The 23,179-nt window shown below is 40.5% G+C and overlaps 1 protein-coding gene across 3 annotated transcripts in view; it reads right to left on the bottom strand.

Annotated features, from left to right (window-relative positions):
- The window catches only part of TTC7A (tetratricopeptide repeat domain 7A), a 191,929-nt gene that overhangs the window by 106,497 nt on the left and 62,253 nt on the right, over positions 1 to 23,179 (bottom strand). For all 3 annotated transcript variants that reach the window (XM_067293169.1, XM_067293170.1, XM_067293171.1), the window contains 3 exons: positions 22,248 to 22,352; positions 9,377 to 9,494; positions 2,531 to 2,588 (listed from right to left, as the gene is read on the bottom strand). In XM_067293169.1, the coding sequence (XP_067149270.1) occupies positions 2,531 to 2,588; positions 9,377 to 9,494; positions 22,248 to 22,352 (281 nt within the window). The remainder of the gene's footprint in view (positions 1 to 2,530; positions 2,589 to 9,376; positions 9,495 to 22,247; positions 22,353 to 23,179) is intronic.

Genomic DNA, 23,179 nt, shown 5'->3' with positions numbered 1-23,179 from the left:
TAGCCTGCACAGAAGTCCTGAGCCAGGCTGACACAAAAACTGTGCTTTGGGGACTTAAGCTAGGAGCTCTGTAGGGCACTTGCTAGTGCCACATTGGCAGCCTAGCTCATGGAGCAGAGGACTATTCCCTTGCTGATGCATGGAGTGAGTTGCTGACACAGAGAGCTCATTTCTGGCTTCATCTCACAGCAAAGCCTTTTCACAAGCGGGAGGAGGGGAAGAGGAAGGTTCCTCATACCAAAGAGGTGTTCCTGACCTTGTTCTGGGCTGCGTTCCAAGACAACAGAGAAGACTGCACCTGCATTGCCCTGTCCAAACCATAAAGTTAAAGACTTTATGAGGGAGAAGTAAGAGGTAGACAAGGCTGGTGTTTAAAAATCCTGCCAAAACTATTCATTCACTAATTAATAAAAAAAATCAGAGTTGCTTCAGTAAACAAACCACAAAACATTTTAATGGCAGCCACCTCTCAACTGTAATCTTGTCATCTCAGCAAGAAGCTGTTGGAGTTGATGCTCATAATTAATGGCTCTAGAATTAATTAGTTTAATACGGACTGAGTGTGTCCTATATTTCTACAAGTCAAGATATCACTCAAGGGATTTTGAAGCAACACTGAAGACATCAAGATACAATTAGTATAGGCGAGTCACTGATTTCACTTCTCTTTTTTAAAAAACATAAGATGGAACCCAGCTTTGCCCTAAACTGTTGGAGTGAGGTGAGCTGCCTCTTTGAAATAGCTCCTGTGAAACCTTCAGTAGCCTTTCCAACAACAAATAAAAGGGGAAAGTTCACAAGGGTGTATGGGAGCTGAGATTAACAGTGCTTTTGAAAAGAGACAAAGGGTTGTTGCTTTACTGTTCAGCTTCCTCAAAAGGCTTTAGAAAAATATTTGAGCCAGGCTTCCAGCTGAAAAGCCAGCCACTTTTAATAAAGGATGGCTACAGGCCAAACCATGGCTTGAGAGATTCTACGTGTACTTTAAAAAGAGGTTTAAAAAAAAAAAAAAAAAAAGAAGAAAGAAAAAAGAAAACCAAACCAAACCAAACCCAGACAATATAGGAAGACACTAGTAACCAGCTCAGTGTCATGATATCCCTGTTGGCTGAAGTTTGAGTACCTAATGTTTGACTAGAAGCTTGCCTTCTTCCTGGCTAGAATTAAGATACCAAGAAAACAAGTCACAGACAGTGGGAAAGGTCAAAGGATAAAAATAAATATAGTCTAAAAGCAATGCAGCACCGCAATTACATTGAAATTATGCAGTAATGAACATATCACACTGGATTCCAAGAACTTGCATTACTTAAAGTATACTCCTGCTCTGAAAAGTGACTGTGTGTGTGTATATATATATATATATATATATATATATATATGTATTTTAATCCTTCAGATCCCCATGGGGTAGATATCCAGAATCACATCTGTAACATGTTCAACCTGCTACATTGGTACAAAGCCACTGAATATGACAGATTCTTCTTCTTAAAATTTTGATATACCAGGGATCTCAAATTTTCTTCACTTTTGGTAACACATTTTTGCCTATACCGAAAACAGAATTAGATACCTCAGCCCAAGACTTAGACCATCAAAGCTTCTGCTTAGTTGCCATCTGAAGTCTATAGGCACCTACATTTACACCGTTAACTGCCCAAACATCTAGTGGGTTTTGGTTGGTGGGACTTAATCGCAACAGGGTTAGGAAGCTCCCACCTCGCCTCCCTAACACACCAGAATTCACAGACAAGGTGTTTAACCTCACATTACCTAAGGAGTTTTACTCAAGGTAACTGTAATACCAGAGGAGTTCAATTCACAGATACTTTCAGGGCATAACTACTGGATCAGATTCCTCACAACATAGAGCAGCAAAGAACAAGAGAATGTAACTCCTTTTACTGCTAGCTCCCTTCTCATACGAGGGCTCATATAAATACTCATTAGGACAGAGATCAGGACCCAGGCCTCCGCCCCTCCCAGGAAAGCGCACTGATGCTAGGTCACAGAGTAATGCTCAGGGCATAAAAAAAAAAAAAAAGCAGATTCACTGATCTAGAGGCAAAATACAATACCTTCAAAAGGAGAAGCTGAGTCTGTTTCACCCCACAGCAGCCTACACCCTGGTGGTGAAGGTATTCTCACACTATGAGGGAAATATGGGTTCAAGCCTACTTGAGGCAGGAGTGGAAACAAAACCAGTAGTCCACATTCTCCTGCTGATGCTTTGTAGGGGAGCTGCTTCACCCAGCACTGTAGATCTCACTGCAGCTAAGTTTTGTTTCTTTAGTAGCAAAATAAGGTACTTTCCAAAACTTATTTTGGACATTCAAACCAAAGAATTACTGCATTTTGACATGAAAGCCATTGAATGGTTTTGACAGACTATTGCTGGAATCTGTGGAACTGTTTTTAAAATTTTAGGCAGGAAAGCTTGTGCAGAAAATAAAACATTTAGAAAATAAATACCCTGGATTCACCCAAAGAAATAAATAATGCAAGTATCAGCAAGATTTCTACTCACCTCTCCAAAGTCTGAAGTGCTTTCTTGTTTAATTCATCCTGAGTGCCCTTCAGGGTAGCTGTAGGACAAGACTCAATGTCATTTAAGAGTTGAATTCAATGTTTCAGATTAAAAAATAGTTACGCATCTGCAGAACATTTCAAACAGGGTTCATAAAAACAGGAGAAATCTGGTGGTATTTATATTCACGGCTGGAGAACATGCCAAACAGCACAAAAACAATATTTTATTGCAATTGTTCAAGTAATTTTATTTTTCTTATTAAAAACTCTTGATTCTCTTTCCTGATGTGCTGAAATCTTTTTATTAACATATGCCACTGAAGGGGCCTGGGAAGAGAAGGGGATACACTAAGAACATAACAATCTCTCTGCCAAGTTGGTATATGTGCTAAAGGCAGCAACCAGCAGTGTATTCTGACTCAGATACAGGCTGTCTCCACCACTATCTTCATGTGGGAGTGTGTAGCAGGTTGAAGAGGGACAAATTTACCGCTCTATGGCAAACCCTGTTGCAACACAGCACCTCTGTTAAGATAACAGCAAACTTTTAGGCTGGTTCAGGTGTAGCATTAGCCACTAATGCCTGCTTTGCTATCTCCTATTCCTTAACTAAGGATCCTGCCAACTAGGCTCACTTCTTAATACGTGAAATAATTCCTAGCCAAAACCATAAAGTCTTGATGAGAAGACACATCAAACTCTTGATATGCCAGCACAGGGGTGTCATAAGATACCATCATTAAGAGCAAGGAAAATAGAGGAAGAGCTTCAAGGAGCATGTTTTTCTCAGCTCTAAAATATTCTGGAAAGCTACCAATACTGTTCAGAAGTACATGGGCTAGCTCCTTCTGTTTCTTAGTTTTCAGATTTTACATAGCAGTTGTTTCTTGTTCTCCCTATCCCAAATTTGAGAGCTACTGATCAATAGTACAAAGAAGCAATGAGTAGATAAACCACCAGAGAACATCCACCAATGAATTTATTTCACTTCATGTCTCAAGTAAATGGAAGCCCCAGAAAACAAAGTGACTGAGTAGTATATACTAAAGCAACAAAACCTGGTAAAATTCAAGCATTCTTATAATTTATTGAGAAGACGGAGATGTATCCTTCTGGAAAAGTCATACACAGAATCAGTTTCTTTGGATTTTCCAACACAGTAGTGAGTGAAACTTTGAAATTAATTTATTTTTGCCAAAGTGATCAGTCCTTTTTTATCGCTAAGCCTTCCAATAACTTTTCAAAACACCAGTTTCATTTGGGAGGAATAGCAATATTCATGATTTCCCGAAACACAAAGATCAAAAATTGCTTATGCCATAAAGTCCATCCTAAATAGTAAAAAGCAAGCAAGCAAAAAAAAAAAAAAAAAGGCAGTTTAAAGAATAAATTTGAAAATATGGGCTTTCATGCAAAATGCAGCATTTAAAGAAGTAGCTGGTAGCACTTCACTCTCAGTAGCCTTAAATTGAATCTTCAGGTCCACTGCCAAATACTGAAAAGAAGTATCAGAGGAGGAAAACTTACAGAAAAAATTAAAATAATCGAGATAGACATTCACATAAAAATGCTTGAGGAGACATTGGAAAGGATTTGATCATAGCTATAAACATTCATCCAGAGAAATATGTCAGATTTTGATCTTACGCGAACTACAAGATTCCTTATGTAAGTTACAGAACAGTTTTGGAGATGCCACACAATGAGGAAGACAGAAAGAGATTTTACTGTCTCCCCACTGTCCCTGTGCAAAAAAGGAAAAGCTAGGACAACTTTCAGCCCAGTAAGAGTTCTGACTGATGGCTGTTCAACTTGCAGTCAGAGAGTAACAGCACAAAATATGTTGTGGAAATCACAGTGATTATTCTACGATTACAGTCAACTTTGCCTCCACATGACTGGGAAACAACAAGTGAGTCCCACCTCTTATGGACAATATGAACCACATCTTCAGCTGCAGCTAGGTGGGAAATCTTGCCAGCTGTCTCTAGATTTGCATCTGACTTGGATAAATATGTTAAAATTTGAGTTGACAATACTGGGGACTTATGCTCCAAATTAACCATGCCATTTGTACAGTAAGGGCCTTCCAGCTAAAAGAGATAAATTGGAAAAAAAAACAAAAAAAACCCAATGAGATGTGATTTTGGGAGAGAATTAAAGAGATTGCAGGCTAAGGAGATGACTGAGAAGGTTCAGTGAATGCATGACTTGATTGTAATTAAAGAAAAAAAAAAAAGAGAGAGCAAGAGAGAGAGATCAAAATGTGTTTCAGAGGACCTCTTGTAATTTTCTGCCACAGTCTTCATGATAGATTCCAAGTACAAAGCCATAAATAGAACAGGGGAAGAGGTAGCTCATGGAGAGTAATCCTTAAGTTCTCCCCTCTATTTTAAAATGGAAAATCTATATTTCTATACAAAATCTATGACTGCAAGAGAGGCTGTGTCATGGTTCATTGCCTCAACATGGCAAAAAAGTGCTAAAATGAAATGCTGAAAGACAGGGTAGCTGAATTAGGAATGTCATTTTTGAAGAACTCTGCACCCTTGCACATCTAGCTCAACAACAGCTGAGTGCATTTTTAGCACACTTAGATTAGCTTGGCAGAAATTTTGTAAAAGTTAAGTGCTAAGAAAGTGAACAAATAAAAAATGAGTATATCTGTAAGTGTATCAAGAGTAGTAAGTCGAACTAGTTAATAGACTGGAGTTGTATTTATTGCAGTCATTCGGGTTCTTCCCCCTGCTTTCTTCTCCTGAGAATTGCTAAGTCTCTATCATAGGTAACACATGTATATGTTTGAGGAATAAATATAGCAATGATATGACTCATTTTGTTTAGTATTTGTGTTCTGCTTTATAAAACCTTGTGCCAATTCCTCCTTCCCTCCACCTCCCCACATGCTCTTTCTCTCTCCCCACCAGAATGAGATTTTTTTTTCCTAAGTAGTTGCTTATATCACTGAGAAGCTTTCACTTCAGACAAAGAAAAGCTTGCACTAAGGAGACAGAATCAGGCAGGTTTAGTAAAAATCTGACTAAACTTCCAAAGTTGTACTCCCTTCTCTGAGGTTGACAGTGCTAACAAATTCTTTACCTACTATAAACATGGCTACTGCAATTCTACCAACTAAAAGGCAGTATGACTGCTTATTACTTAGATTAAAATAACCTGTGCAGCAGAGTCTGAGCCGAGTAAGGCAGAGAGCACGGGGGAGTTAAAGTTTCTGAAACATCAGCTGATACTTCTATAAAACACAGTATTTCTGCAAATGTCACCTTTGGAGCCCAAGATTTATTTTCTAAAGCACTCTGCGTTTTTAAAGGACCTTAAGCCTTACCAAAATTCAACAGAATTTTCAACAATATTTTTGTACAAAAAAACCCAAAGCCCTAAAGTCATATTTGAAAACAGAGGGAGGTAAGCTTTGTGTCAGTCAGTACTGTAGCACAGTAGGAGTTAATGCATGAAGTGAAACAGTTAATGCTGTGGACCAGCATCAGTACTACATACATGTGAACAGGGGTGAATTCAGACTAGTTCTAGTCTTGTCCCATGGTCCGAATACCTCTTAGCAGCTACAGAACATCAGGGGTATCTTTGCAGCACATCATCTGGTTTAGTGTTATGAAAAACAATTCAGTTTATGTACTCCAGACTGTTCCGTGATGTGAATCACAACATAGTAAGTGGGGAAGATGGAGAAATGAGCTTCAAAAGTACATTCCTGATTCAAACTAAAATACTAATGTACACGTACCCTTTAGCTCCTAACAATGGGTTTCAAAACCATTGCCCTGAGTTAAGAGGACTAATACTACAGCCCTACAGTTTTGCACCCTGAATTACAACTAGAAATTGCACGTGTTGACTGCTGATCTCCAGATGCAAAAATGATGGATTTGTTCACTAATGAGCTACATCTACAGTTTTTGTAACATTAACTGGTGATCTCAGTATACTGATCACATATAAAATCTACAAGAACTGTTAGAAAAAGTTTCCAGTTCTGTTTCTGATCTGTTCTCGTATACCAATGGTCTGAATCAAAACAGAGATGAAGCGTACTCACTCTCTCTCACCTCTGTAAAGAATATGAGGGTCTATTACACCTACAAAGATTTAACATTTAGATGAGAGGTGGTGATGTTAGACAAGAAGAGCACTTGTATTTCACAATGCAGTCTGAATCTGGTCTTTCCTCTTTAGCCTTTGTTAAATTCATCTCACCTTCCCCTGTCTTCATGACACCTAAGGGAGGCAAAGATGTCAATACAGCTTGTGTCAAAATTGGAACTACAAGAAGAAAAGAAAGGTTTCACATTGCATTGTCCCATTGGGAACAGGTTTGGGACATGTCCAGAAAATCTAGCACAGCAATAGATGGACATTCTGAACCAACATGAGATTTTTGCTTCTAGGAGTAAAGCAGAAGTATCTGAAGACACATCTTTCAGCTATTTCAGCAAGACTTGTTTCAAGAAACATGTAAGTAGACATCGACTGACAATAAGGAAGCTACATATCAGTACACAGAACATGTCTCAAGCAATCTTATTTCATCCAGGAATAAATCCAACAGTTGTAAAGAGGTTTTTTTTTTTTTTTAATCAAATGCACCCACAAGTTCTTTAAATTGTCCTTCAGTAGGATTTTCTCTTCTGAATCTTGCAGAAAGCACTTGCTAAAAAGTGGTCACAAGGGAAAGACTTTAATACAACACTTCAATGCCTTTATCACACAGGATGATGCTAGATATTTACTCAAAGTACATATTAAAAAGAGAAAGCACAACCTTAGTTGAAAGGCCTCTTGACATATTTTTATAAGTTTTATAAGAAGACTGGTCAAATGACTGAAACAAATAAGCACCACTAAAAATGCTGACTCGCTCAAAATCAGTTTAAATGTAAAGTTATGGAAATTACATATATAAATAGATTTCTGATTGTGTGTCTGCATATGTAACAATAAACTTGTATAAATAATATTGACAATATGAAGTAGAATTACATAGGGTTTTGCCATCTTCCTTTCAACATGTTCAACTCCCACTTCTTTACTGTGATAAGCTACTTCTTTTAAACAACACTAATGAAAATATCTTGTAAGTGCAAATTTGGTGAAATGCTCTCTGGCAAAAATGCTGTTCCACGTTCATGAGCATCACAAGTAAGCTTTTGAAGGACTTAATCTATTTTATTAAAATATACTTGAAAGATGGAAACAAACTTTTTAGGTTTTCCTTAAATAATTGAGTGACTGGACATATTGAATCAAAGCCTAGCAATAGGAAAAAGAGGAAGCAGATATTCCACTGTTTCACAACATAAATCAGATACTAATCTGGATAAAAATCCAAGGCAATTATTGTGAAGGCTGGGTACTTCATATTAAAAAGACCACTTCTTATGACATCCAACCAATCTCTTGAAAACTCTTTCTTCCAGAAGAAAAAAAGTTTATGACTCTCATTTTGCTTGGCCAAAGTGCTTAGAGATCCAGAGTACAATACATACCTCTACAACTCCATTCTTTAGAAACCCTCCAAAAAAATTTTCCTACAAGGGACAATAAATAATTTGTAATGGGGTTAACACACAAAACCTTCTATCTCTGAAAATAGTCTCTGGGATTTTGTACAGCTTTAGAGAAAATTTAAACAAAATCTAGGCAAAATGCCCTAAGGAACTAAGCTGTTAAGCAGAACTCAGTGTTTAATGAATATGAAAAAAAAAAAAAAAAGTCCAGGCTAGGAAGGACATGCATTTCTTGATGTGAACTTCCTATGGGGAACTATTCTGAGGCAGTGAAATGGAGAATTAAAGAGAGCTGCCTGGCTGAAAAAAAACAGTGACTTGCACTACTGAAGAGCACAAGCCACTTTCTCAAATACATGCCTTGCAGATGTTTGCTGTAACTTGCAAGGCCAGTGTACTTCCATGATACCATGCAAGTCGTCACTTTAGCTTTGTTTCAGGCTCATTAGCTGGAGGAAGTTGGTTTGTTTCTGTGGGAAACACTTGACAGAGAAACCATTGCTTTGCACAGGGGAAGGACTGCCAAACTGATCAGGAACAAACTAGTTCAGCCATTGTTCAAAGAAATTATGTTAGAAGGCCTGTTTTAGAGTCACAGAGAAAATAAAGGCTGTTGTCAGCTGTGAGCTTGATGAAAGCCAGATCTAGAACTCTCCCAAACACTGGGACTTCAAGACCTTTGGGCTACCAGACACCAAATCTGCAGGAACCCATTGTCCAGTTGCTCAAAACCCAAGCAGTCAGCATTAAAAAAAATAATTTTTACATTCAGCGGTCTGTATGTAGTCAACATCCATGGGTACCAGTGGGGTAGATATTTTTATCTTGTTTATTTCTAAGCAGAGAAAGAAACTGCATCACAGAGAGGTTAGATCTCTGTGGGGAATCAGTATCACGCCAAGAACTGAAGTCAGGCATATCTGACTCCAGTTCTTGGATTGTATTTCCTTATGTGATTTATGAGTGGGTAACAAAAATACAAAAACAGATGGAAAGTTCGACTTACAGTTGTGTAGGTAAGTGAAAGAAACATGTTAAAAACATTCAAGTAAAGCATACGAAGAACAGCTGGCTATAGTAAGACTAACATTTCCTAAGAAGAGATTTGGGCTTTCACTTTACGTAAAGACTTCACTTTTATTACTAAGGAAGATGGTTTTCTGAAAGAAAGTGAATAGTCCCCATTTGCCTTGCAATCTGATTATTTTCCTTGCCCAGTCACTGATAGAAGTTTCTAATAAATTTCCATTGCTTCAATACAAATGCTTTCTACAACATATTTGATAAACACAGTAACTCACCATCAGTAGCCTGAAGACTGTATGTCAGGCCCAGTGCCAGGTAACCCTTTGCTAGGGACTCTCCAGCATCCTCGCCCAGGTCTATCACCATTTTAGCAAAGTGTTCTCCTTCCTCCAGCTGCAAAAGAAGGTAGGATGAGAATTACAGGCATTTCCACTATACTTGCTTCAATAATGTTAACTCCGTTATACTTGTCTGTAAGTGAGCCATTCATAAAAGGGCTTTCACACTAAACTTTCACAGAAGGGAGGACACAGAGGGCCAGATTATCAGACCTTAGTTCCCATACGGTTTTCAGAAGTTTTCTTTTTGTTTAGCCATACACCCCAAACCATTTCCAGATGTTTAAGGTGAATGAAGGACCCTTTATCTTCCCTCCCAATCATGCAATCTTAAATACACATGTTGGACCAACTAACTACTTATATACCATCCTGGCAGTACATTGACAGGTCTAACAGATGTCTTCCTTTGAATTTGCAACTGTCTGGTTTTGCTATACAATGTTTTTAAACCTTAGCAAAATTTACTTCCTTTTAAAACATTAAAAGAGTAAAACCTCACTGTAAGCTGAATTCAGCTGTCACCTGCAGTTCTGCTGTCACAGGAAGGAGGCAGCAAATTCAGGACCCAAATTCAGATCCAAAATACTGTATGACCTTTATAGCTGGTGCTATATTTCATATCTTTTGCAAGGATACAATGCTGTTAGAGGTACATAGCACTTTGCACCACAAATCTTAATGGGAACAAAAAGCATTTGCCACATCTTAGAATGGGCCTCCAAAATGGCAAAATATATTAAGTCTGTCTCTCCTACTACAGAACAGACTGTTGTTCCCCCAATCTTCCTTTCCAACTGAGCAGACAGACCTAAGCCTAATAAAAATATAAGCTTCAGCACCTTTAAAATCACCTTGAATTACAATTTCTAACCCAAATTAAGTTAATTCTTCTATTATAGAATAGACTTCTCATTTCTAACTTAAACTCTCATTAACATTGCTCACTCTCTGTAAGTAGAAAAAAATAAGACCTGTAGGCTTTAAATATCTGGAAGGGTCTAAATCACACAGGTGCAGATGAAAGCTGCAGCTAACGCTTGACAGATACAGAGCCTACAGGAAGGCCTCATTTGTGTACAAGATAGTCTGCAGATCCTGTCAGCCATAATCAACGGTCACCTCTGATTAAGAGTCAGACAGCATTACGCTATCTGAAAAACCCTACTTTTGGAAACTTTTGTTACAAGGCAATTCATTTCTGGGGATAGGGTTATTTTGTTTTGAGAAGGCGTGGTTTTGTTTGGGATCCAGATGTTTTAAACGCAAGTATTGCAGACGTAACTGAAATGCACTATCTTAACACTCAGCTTTGTCAGACTTTGGAGCCTAATATTTCCTTAACATCTAAAAGGAGTCACTCATAATGAAGTGAAGCCAAAAATGTAGCAGCAGACCAGGAATTTCCACTCTGCAGCAATACGTTAATACTCTATTTATGAACAGAAATCTACTAATATACTAGCCTATCAAGGGGCTGCCTACTTACATCACTTCAAGACATTCAGCTGACAATATTAACTAATAGCCATACGAACAAAGGGTTGGTATTCATTAGCTAGAAGTGCAAACACAAAGACAGGCTGAGAAGTCTGTGAGCAAAGAAGCAATCGCCACTGCTTGTGCCTTTTCCTCACTTGCACAGATCCCTGAGACCACACCACTTCAAACTAGATCTAGACCAACAGTTTCCAAATTTCTGAACCCTCACACCAGTCGGTCCAAGGACCAACATGCAGTTTATCATCTAACTATTCACTGAAAGCACTATGCAGGCATTACAGTCTTGCTGATTGCCTAGTCTACAGTGAATCTGGGAACTACTAACTGAAACGGGGAAACCCCTTCACATGCGTACTTGAGATCACCAGCTAAACAGCAAGGACCCTCTATAATGGCATAATCCAAAGGCTGCTGAAAACAGCAGAAATAGTCCTGCTGGCTTTCACGATGCTCAGGTGAGACCTTTAAACTCCAATCACACCAAGAAGATCAAGGTTTGTTCCAGGAGAATTCTTAATCCCATGAGCAGCCCTGCAGCCCTACTGACTTTGCTGCCACACACTGCAGCGTGTTCTGGACTGGAGCCTAGGGCAATGGAAGAAAAGAATGACCTATAACTCAGCATAGAGGAGAAAAAAAAAACTTCCCATGAAACAATGACTGAATTCTTCAGCTCCCAGGAACTTTTATGTAAGACATGAAATCTCCGCAGCCAGAAAATTAATTATGCACCTCTTTTCCCACCACAGACAGCTGTATTCCTACTCTCTTTCTTCCTTTTCTCTTCTCCCCACATATATTTTACTCCAAGAAGTCTCCGCTAGATGAAGAAAAGCATTATACGAGGAATTTTAATGGCTAGCAAACAAGGGTAGGGATGGGTAGAGCGTATGAAAAAGGAGATTAAATGAAAGGTTTGGAGTTGAAATGGAGACATTTAAAATTGGAGAGATTTTGCTCCATTGTTTCTCTGAATGGTCACCTGATGGTGTTTCCAGTCCCCGATTGATGGCCTATGCTGCATAAATCAGTAGCACACCATTCAGCTTTCTTGCCTGCCGGTTATCCAGGGCCACCTGTGAGCATCAGATTAATCTATTGTATGAATAATTAAAAACACAACTTTTCAGAATGGCTGAAAGAGCACTTCTAGTGCAACCATTCTTGTAAACATTTATTCATACTAACACTAATGGCACTTTGACCAGCCACAAAGATTCTCACAAATGCAAGCTTGGTCAGCTGAAGACTACTTCAAAAATAAATGGCCTTGTAAACCCCAGTACAGCTCGGCAGCTGGTTCTGTTTATAAGAACATTTACTTTTCTTTCTTATAGCACTCTGCCACTTCCCCTGCCAGTCCTGCTGTGACTGCCATCTGCCCCCTCTTCTCCAATACTCCTACTCTTCAATCATTCTGGACAAGTGTGAAAAGCCAAACCTTTCACTTGCATCACCCACTGTGAGGTTTCAACTCTCTGATGCAAACTGTCCCTAACCTGCCTGCATTCTGGGTGGAAGAATCCCTCCCCACGCATCTCACTAAGGGACCAGTAGTCAGCCTGATCCGCGAGTCAAGCTGTGCCCGTAGGGTAGCTTAAGTGTAAGAGATGTCTCCACTGCGCTGCAGCCCTAGAAAAGGGGGGCAGATTTTCAAATGGAGCTATGTGACCCACAGTCAGCAGGAGCCACTCTCCCTTGCCCCTTTCCCCATCTGGTGTCAGGCACATGGAGTCTCACCCAGCAGGACTCCTAGAAGTTGTGAGGTCTCAGTGGTCACAACTGAGCTGAGCTGGAGAAGGCATATCAGGAGAAAAGACGGCCATTCCTATGCCTACTGCACAGCCAGGGGCCCAGCCTCCATACAAAAGGAAGCTAAATGGTTCACTCACTTCAAAGGAGGGCTCTGACCTTAGGACAACGCAACACTGGCTTAGAAGGGTAAGGAACACGGATTGAAACTTTCTGATGCAGCTTATAGACCCTTGCTAGCAAGCTCTGAGACGCAGGATGGCACATCCCCCCGAGCACGGCTGACACAGCATCACAGAATCTGCTTGCTAACAGCGCCAACAGCAGTTCCCAGCACTACTGAAAAGAGAATTCTTTGGGCATCCATGTGCAGGTAACAATTTGAATTCAGCTTCCTTAGAATCACTATTTGTTATTCTCTCAGAAGGAAGTGAAAACAAAGTCTCAAAGCCACAAAGATATATCTCTGATTTCCCCCTTACTATTGTTATATTCTGCATATTTCACATTGAATAGATCATGGAGAAAGGGGCAGAACTACAGGTTGCAGGGAGAGTGAAGAGGTTCCTTGCACTCAGAGACCCTGGGTGGAAGAAAGCAGGTGTTGGGGAAAACAACCTAAAATAAACTTTTTGTATTTTGAACTCAAGCTGTACAGCCTGTGAGGAGGCACTCAGAAGCCCCAGCTAAGTAACCTCTCCTTCACACGAGAGGAGTGCACACCTGGCACCTGCAGAGAAACACATTGCCAAACTGCAAAGTGACGCTGATAAGACTGTAATATTGTGGGTTATTTTTTCCTCCCACTCCCTCCAACACCTTTGATGGAAACGGAACAGTTGTTAGCTGCATAACCCTGAGGGATGTTTTCCCTGAAACAGAGAGTTGCTGTTCCAGCAATCCTTGTTATTTGACCGGAGGTTTTGGTGTATGCTTGAGCCAAGCCCGTGGGCATACTGACAAGGGAGTGGGGAACAGCAGGTGCTGTCCTCTGGCCTATCGCCACCCAACTGGTTCTCAACCACCACCCAGCTTGTTTTTAGAAAAGCTGACGCCCAACCCTATTGAATCAACACCCTCCAGGATTGTAAGTGGGAGCTGCAGTCAGTTCCCACCAGCATGGATTTAGAACAACTGAGGACAAGCAAACTGATGATGTACAGCAGCACGGAAATGGCAGCTTGTTGCACTGAAGACAAGGAATGTGCAAGGGAGGAAACAGGAAACACATCATGTGACACTGGACTAGGACAGCAGACAAGAAGGTTAGTCAAACAGGGGAGTCTGGATAATACTGAGACTGAGCAATATCTGAGTAAATAAAGGATCAAATCCTATGGAAAGGGGATCTACACAAAATATCACCTTATAACCGCATGTGACGTTGAATTAACTAGAAGGATTGACCTCTTTTATTATCATTTTTGGTATACTGGATTGTAGGTATGGACACTAATACAAACAGAAAAAAAGAATGAAATATTGGTAAAAGAGACAAAGAGGAGAAAGAGGAGGAATGCATAGGAAGAAAGTGGTCAGTAAGGTGTAAAATAACGCAAAGGCTGTGTCCCACAGCTGTTTACAGCATACACAATGTGTGACTTGTTTTGTATGTCAGGAAACAAAAATCTCTGTGCTTTCTGTTGTTGGACTATTCAGCGTTTTCTGTGTGTCACCACTGCTAAGCCTGCCAACTTAACTCAGCATGTAAGCTCAGCCCCTGCCTTTAGGAATATCTGGGCCTTTCCCTCCACTGTAGCAGGAGTGGTTTATTCACAAGGGAGTTGCATAGAAGACAAGATTCTTGGCCATCTTTGATGTCTAAAACCTTGGAATTGACCCAGTAAAAGCATGTGTGATGTGAGCAAGAACACCTTTTTAGAGGATTGAGGAAATCTCTAATCTCCTTATCCTTGCTTTCTCACTAGCCTCTCTCCCTAGCGATGTCAGTCCTTTAGAGAGTCTGCTCAGCAGGTCAAATAATTCAGGTAATGGGACTAGATTTGATCTTTCGATATTATTCATACTGCAGTAAAAGCTAAGCATCTCCATGCAGCTCCAGGGCTCCTAGGTGACCAGGTATCAGCACATGCACACATTTCTTTTCTATAGTGACAGGGTCAACATCAGATAGAAAAAGCTCCGTCAGATTAAGAGGCCTGTGAAAGTAGTGGATGATAAACTATTGCTTCATAAGTACTACGGTCCTAAAGCTACATCCTGCCAAATCCCACACGTATTATGATGTATTGACCTCAAGGTATGTCTTACAGACTCTTTATGACTGCCTGTATGGTGTGGCCTGGCCCCACTTCATTCTCTCTTTGCCCTGACTGATGGCAGTCTGTCTTCCCAGCAAAGTGCTGGAGCAGAGCACTTGGTTGTACACACTAGAGTTAATTAAAAGAAGTGAGGGAAGTAGTTTTGCTAGAAGGCACAGCACCATCTTGTGCTGCAGCTTTTGCCACAGGATGAAGTCCCTCCAAAACATTGCATCAGTCAGAGAGCAAATTCATACTATCTGATAGCATTGGCATTGCTCAGTAGTATGCGAGTTCAGGACCACAAGGCTATTTCTGTGGTATTAACTGTGAGTCACTGAAAATATTAAGAACGTGACTTGTGACTTGTGTCTTCCTGCTCTGTTAGGACAGAGTCCTAGAACATTCGAGGTAATCCCAGGACTAAGTAGAATCTAAGTATAGTCCATTTGTCTCCATGTGCATCTACAAAGCTCTAAGTGTGCCTCCACTGAAATCACAATGGAGTATAAAAAAAAACCAAAAAAACAAAAAAAATCCACACACCTGCACAACAAAGCATCCTAGTAACCCTAAATACCTTTAGATAAGACTCAAAAAACAGAGGAAAACCAGTCTTTAATACTTGTCTGCAGCCAGAAGATCCATTTTAGTATTTTCACAATATCTGCCCCAACTGGGTCCTGAATCACAAGTAATTCAGGTTCTCCAGGTGCAAATTAGCAGCACTGTGCTATGAAAAACAACTCATGCTGCAACTCAAAATCATTCCCAAAATAGGCAAGTCTGCATTCAGCTGAGGCCATGCCAAGGAAGGCTGAGTGAATTAGGGAACTGCAATAAGTCTTTCAGTAAGTAGCACTCTGAATTTATACTGGACCAAGGCAGAACAACTGCAGTTTGGACATTCTACTGCAGGCCACATCAACTTTCCAGTGAAAATTTAAAATGATGCTTCAAGCTTCCATAGTCGAACATTTCACAGCACTTTCTGGAAAGCTAAAAAACAGATGGCTAAAGACAAATGAGCTTTCTGTTCACTTGCTAGAATCATTCACATACGAGTTAGGAAAATGGTTGTGCTGAAACTCTGGCAAACTAGGAGTGCTAGGGAGCATAGTGCCTTAAAAGTGATGTTGAACACACTAAAACATTTACAATACACCTGTGCAATGTGCTAGATATGGTATAAAATGAAAGTTCCAATTTTGCTGAAAGCTTCCATATCTCATGGACTTTATCAAGTACAGATCCAGCTGCATCTTGGCCAGACAAGCATGATCTATATGGATGCACATGTTTTGGAGTTTTTTTGCTTCTCTAGGACAACCGGCATAAGCTTTAGAACTAATGGAATATTGATTTGCTGTTCCACCTGCATTGTTTTTATTTGTGAAAATCTGTAATTTGAAAACAAGATGATCAAAACATTGCTTATCTCACTCAGCTGTTTATTGCAGGCCCAATCCTGAAAGCTAGGGCTGGTGAGGGCAGATCAGCCGCTGGTGTAAACCAGCATGGTGCCAGCAATATACCAGTGAAGCAGTGCCAACTTACATCAGCTAATAATTTGGTTATACTGTCACAATAGAAGCTGGGGGTGTTCAGCTCTTTTCCACATCAGGATCTGTTACATATCGATTTGCATGACACATTATGAAAGTATGTTTTTATTTTGATTTATTCCGCACTGAAAGATTATTTCATCTGATTTGGGCATCCTCAATGTTGTATGTCACTAAAGTACATTTCAATTAATATTTATTTTTGGTTCTTAAAGCGTGCTGAGATACCATGAACAAACCAGCAATACAAGTTAAATGACTGTCTGATTCATCAGGAAAGAAACTGTTCTGTGCTCCTCATGACATTCTGCAACTAACCAGCAGAATAAATGATTAAATTATGTCAGCTACTAGCAAAACAAAACAAAACAAAACAAACAAACCCACCACACTGCTCTTCTGTGGACTATAAACAAATTGCGTACAATACTGCACCAAAAGCATATAGCAGGCAGATGCAGAAGATATAAATTAGCTGTTTCATTTGTATAAATCATGATCAGATTTCACCCTTTTCCTGACTAGCCAGCAATCAAGTACATAGATATATTTCCTAATTGAGAAATCATATTTTATGTTCTGAAAAGCAAGGTATGTTTGAGTGTTTGACTGTTAATATGTAATATATAAACTGTTAAACTGTTCCAGTGCCCTGTCTATCCTGTTCTCTATTTATACTGGCATTAACTTGTTCACTTCCAGTTTAAATGATTCAATTCTGATTTGATTGCCATGTAATTTAAATGCAAATAATTACTGTAAGGATGACATTTAGAAAAACAGCTCTCCTAAGCAGGAAGGTCTTTATTAGGCAAAGGAGTTTGCCAGTAATATTACAAGCACCTCTTTAACTATTAGATGTAGGAACCTACCATTTCATTTTTTTCTTAAAAAAATGCTCAAATTTCCCTCTCACTACCTCTAATTATAAGGCTTGTACAGTCTCATCAAAAGTTTGGCATAAGGGTAGAGCACAAACCACTAAGTGAAAGGAAGAGGGCAGAGGGATTTTTCATTCAGTTTTAGTCCGTAAGACTCTACTCGAGGTGACAACTGCAGTAAGATGAGGCTCTTGTGAAATAACATTTGCATTTCAGACTGCACCCCAGTTCTGGGCAAGGGTCTGATCCAAAACTACTGAAGAGTGTTTCACACAGTCAAAACAGTAGTTGGAGAACTTTTTCCCTTCTTTCTCCTATTTATTTAGGGTTACATGGTTGCTTTATCACCTGGCATGTATATGAAATCTGGAGATACTGGACTGCCTGAGGACAGAGTTGTGGCTGAATTACCTTGCTATAGGGACAATTAAAAAGAAGATGTATTCTTTACATACTGGCTGTGCTAGCAGATCCAAAAGGATGTTGTGAGAAACAGCAATGAGGAGGACAAATCATAAGTTACCTGGCATGGAAATACCTTAAATTTGGGCTTGTAATTGTACATTCAACTCTTCATCCATCACAGGTGGCAGACACAGTATAAGGGCACAATTTGAAATTCAGCCCTTAGTACTGAGAACTGGATAAGTGCTGAGCTAACATATGCGAAAGAAGGATTCTATGCCATTTCTTTTCTCACAGTACAGAAACCTGGTCCTTTCACCTCAATGAATACCAATGACTCTGGTAGAGTGTCTTCACTAGAACTTCACTGATCTTGTTAAAGATCATGCCATGGATTTTAGCACTGAATCTTAAAAGATGCATTCACTGTATTTAAATTTTGTCTGAAGGCTAGTTACAGCAGAGACCACGTGTTTAGCAAGTATTAAGAGACCACAGCCTTCCTGAAACCACTGCTTATGTTTAGAAGTGGTTAGAGTACTGGCTTTGAGGTCAGAGATTTGTTATTTGCTGTCTGTTGTGAAGTTTAATAGCTGGAACAGAGACTCTAGTGTTCATGATAGATCATGGAATTACAGAGGTTGGAAAGAACCTCTGGAAGTCATCTGGTTCAGCCCCCTTCTCATGGCAGGGTACACTAGAGGAGGTTTCTGACACCCATTTGGGTTTTGAATATATCCAAGAATGGAGACTCCACAAACTCTCTCGGCAACCTGTTCCAGTGTTCAATCACCCTTACAGTAAAAAAAAGTTCTTTGTTTATGTGTAAGTTTAATTTCCTGTATTCCAATTTGGGACTGTAACCTCTCACGCTGTCACTTGGTACCACTAAGAAAAGTCTGACTCCATCATCTTCTCCCCATCATGTGTTTATACACATTAATAAGATCCCCTCTGAACCTTCTCTTCGCCTGGTTAAACAAATCACAACTTTCTCAGACTGTCCTTGTATGTCAGGTGCTCCAGTCCTTTAATCATCTCTGTAGCCCTTCACTGGACTCGCTCCCCTATATCTGCATCTCTCTTGTACCAGGGAGCCCAGCACTGGACACAGCACTCCAAATACAGCCCCACCAGTACTGACTAGAGGGGAAGGATCATCAGCCTCGACCTGCTGGTGACACTCCGCCTAATGCAGCCCAGGATGCTGTTGGTAGTCTTTGCCACAAGGGCACATTGCTGGCTCATGGTCAAGTTGGTGTCCACCCGGACTCCCAGGTCCTTTTCTGCAAATCTCCCTTCCAGCTGATCGGTAGCCCAGTGTTTGGTTATTTCTTCCTAGGGGCAGGACTTGGCATTTCCTTTTGCTGAACTTCATGAGATTCCTGTTGGCCACATCCTCCAGCCTGCTGAGGTCCCTCTGAGTAGCAGCACAAGCATCTTGTTTATCAACTGCTCCTCCTGATTTTGCAACATCTGCAAGCTTACTGAGGGTGCACTCTGCCCCTTTATCCATAAAGTATTTAAGCAGTATTGGCCCAAGTATCAGTCCCCCAGGGTACACCACTAGTCACTGACCTCCAGCTGGACTTCATGCCACTGATCACAACCCGTTGAGATCTGCAGATCAGCCAGTTTTCAATCCACCTCCCTGACCACTTATCTAGACTACACTTCATCATTTGTCTAAAAGAATGTTATGGTAGACTGCTGTAAGCTTTGCTAAGTCCAGAAAAACAACATCTGCTGCTTTCCCTTCATCCACTAAGCCAGTCATCTCATTGTAGAAGGGTATGAGGTGGATCAAGCATGATTTCCCCTTTGTAAATCTATGCTGACTACTCCCAATCACTTTCTTGTCCTTAAAAGATTTAGAAGTTTTTTCCAAGGAATATTTTTCTCCTCCTTGCCCCTCTTGAAGAGGGGAGTAGCACTTATTTTCTTCCAGTCCTCAGGAATCTCCCCTGATCACCATGACTTTTCAAAGGTTATTGAGAATGCCCTCACAATGACATCGGTCAGGTGCCTTGGCACTCATGGGTATATCCCATCAGGTCCCACAGACTTGTGTTCATCCAATCTGCTTAAGTGTTCCCTAACTTGATCCTCCTCCACTGAGAGCAAGTCTTCCTCACTGAGGGCAAGTCTTCCTTGCTCCAGACTTTCCCCACTGGTTTCAGAGGTCTGGGATACCTGAGGGCAAATGTTACCAATAAAAACTATGGCAAAGAAGGCAATGAGTACCTCAGCCTTCTGCGTGTTCTTTGTCACCAGGTTCCATTCAGGACCAGGTCCACATTTTCCCTAGTTTTCCTCTTGCTGTGGATATACCTGTAGAAGCCTTTCTTTTTGCCATTCACATCCTTACCAGATTCAACTCCAGACAAGCTTTGGCTTTCCTAACACTGCCCCTGCACATTTGGACAGTGTCTCTATATTCCTCCCAGGTTCCCTGTCCCTACTTCCACCTCTTGCATCCTCCCTTTTACATTTGACTTTAGTTAGGATTTTCTCATTCATCTATGCAGGCCTCCTGCTGCAGCTACTTGCTTAACTTCCTGTACACCAGGATGGACCTTTCTTGAGCTTAGAGGAGGTGATCCTTGAAAATCAGCCAGCTCTTCTGGACCCCTCTTCTCCCCAGGACCATAAACCATGGGATTCTTCCAAGCAGATTCCTGAAGAGGCCAAAGTTTGCTCTCCTGAAGTCTAGGATTGTGATTCTGCTATTTGGCTTGTTCCCTCCTCTCAGGATCCTGAAACTTTACCCTCTCATGGTCTGCAGCCAAGGCTGCCCCAGCCTTCAGGTTCCCAACCAGTTCTTCTTTAGTTGCAAGTATCAGCAGAGCTCCTCCCCTCATTCACACTGCGGCTCCAGTGCCTCCTCCTTGTCAGATCCATGTTCACAAAGCAGAAAGGCAGAAGAGTAGGAGGATCATTTGCAATACAAAGACCCCAAGTTTGTCTTCCTTATCAAAATTCAAGCTCCTAGGCAAAAATTAGCCTGATCTCAGAGAAAGATTTTTCCCTAAATTTAACGACTATTCTGCTGGGTTTTTTTTCTCCTGACAAGAGTTGAGACTGTAGAACTGCTAGGGGGGCATCATGGCCTTGCAGTCCCGCACTATGGCTCCGTGTGAGTGCAGGCATTTAGCCCATGAAGCTCCTCTAGCTTCAGAGCCTACAGAGAAATATTTAAAAACATTCTTGATGATGTTTTAGACTAATGACAAGCCAACCTTGCTTTGAAAACTGCATCAATTGAGATAATAAGAATGTTCAACACAGATCTTCTGTCTGACTTACATACTGTTTTGAAATCTAAGAATAAGGAAAACCATTTTTGTTTCATTAAAAAAGAGATTCACTGTGTATAAAACTTTCAGCCCTCAAAACAGAGATACCGAGCTAAAGGTACAGGAGAGCAAAATCGCACTGAAGAACAGAGATGGGTTGGGTAAATTCAGCAAGGCTTCTCTCAAGGCCCTCAGACCTGAAAGATTTTTTCCTATAGCAAGAGGCTTACCAATTTTTGCTGAATCACATATGATCTTATAATGATCATTATAATGATCACATATGATCATTATAATTCAGAACAGCATAGTTCATTCAAAAACATACATGACCAGATCTCCTCACTGATCTAACACAATTAAGTTCAGCTGAATAATAGACTTGCATCAAATAGTGATGTAGGTGATTGGTGGGGGAAGGGGGTAGGGAACAACAAATTTAGTCTCTACAATTTTTCCCAAAATCTGGGCAGATTCTTCTGGTATTTTCTTTCATGCTTTCCTGCATCTTTGTTTTACTTACATTAGCAACTATAATCCTTCACTGACTGCAGGGACACCTTGTGGTGAGGACAGAGGTGAAAACAGCAGGCTGTCATTCAATTAATTAAACCAAGCAGCAAAAAGACTGACAGATGTTTCTGCTCCTTGGAATAATCAAAATTTCACCGGCACAGACTTCCACTCCCACTCTGCTTCTGGGGCATACATTAACACATCCAGAACAGAAAACACTGACACAGCAGCTTCAAGAACAAAGGATTGAGTCGTTCAGCAGAGCTGAACTGTCTAGCAGTCCAACGACCAGATCCACTTACAATGATTAACTTTTGTCTTCCAGGGGCTACAAGGATGGCCAATTCAACTCTGGATATTCGCTTGAAGAAGCGGTCCCCAGGCTGTTGTTATGGCTTCTCCCCCACACACAACCTTTGTTTAATGTGTCAGCAAAACTCAGTTCAGTTCAGACTCATTGCAAAATTTCTTGCTGAATTTCTGTTTGTTTAGATGCATACATGTGCATGTTTATGAGATTTTTAATGGGAATTCCCCTTCTCCTCCTTCCCCCACCCCCCTCAACTACACTATGGCACTGTCACTGCAGTACCTAATACATTACATAAGAATTGCATCAGTTTGCTTACCCAGTGCAGTGGCCCAATGCAGACCTTGGCAGCCAGAAGAGGAACAGTGGGATCGGTAGGTCGCAGCTTAGCACACTCTTTGAGCACTGACACAGCATATGCTGACTAGAGGAGGAGGAGAGAGGTAGTAGAAATAAAAAAGGCTGATTAGACAATGCTATTACAGAGCCCAAGCAAGATATTTCAGTGAAACGCACAAAATGGTGATGTGAAGTAAAGAATAATGTGTCAGCAACAAGTTAGCAACTTTAGTCCCACCTTCATACATACATGTACACACGTGCATGCATGCACACACAAACACACACTCTTCCTACACCCAGAGGAAACATGCCAAAGAACCAGTCCTGGTTGTGCACTTTACAAAAAACAGTTTTCCTCAGATGTTAACACACTAATTATTTTAACTGTGTTCTCCCAATGCACAAGAATTCTGCAACAGTTGTCCCTTCCACACAATCATCTTCCGGTAAGCCAAAAAAAGATCACAAAGAGATTATCCTTCAGTACATTGCACTTGGGCCAACTAAATAGAGGTTTGTGCAGCTAAATTAGTCTCTGTTCTGTAGATTTTGGTTTTTGCCCTCTCCAGTTCCAGAACATGCAACAATACAGCTGAGATCCCACCATGTAAAGGGTGGAGGAGGCAACTGCAGAGCAGTATATTGTTCAGCAGGGAGAAGAATGAATTTCATGCGGGTAGTTTATGTAGCATATTGGAAAGAAAGCCCATTGAACTCTTGCTGTCTTGCTGATGTTAGGTTACCATTAATGAGTAATGCTTACTAAGCTTAGCAGTTACATAGCCCTTTTGATATTTAATGTGCTCTACAAACATTGACTGCTCTTTATAGCACATACTCAGGACTGCCATATTTCAGAAAGTTTAAAGGGGAATGAGGAAAAGTATAGTCTGAGATGCTGATCAGAAG

This window comes from Apteryx mantelli, chromosome 3, assembly GCF_036417845.1.
Source record: "Apteryx mantelli isolate bAptMan1 chromosome 3, bAptMan1.hap1, whole genome shotgun sequence".
NCBI classification, from domain to species: domain Eukaryota; kingdom Metazoa; phylum Chordata; class Aves; order Apterygiformes; family Apterygidae; genus Apteryx; species Apteryx mantelli.
This window is presented reverse-complemented; position numbering and strand designations above follow the sequence as displayed.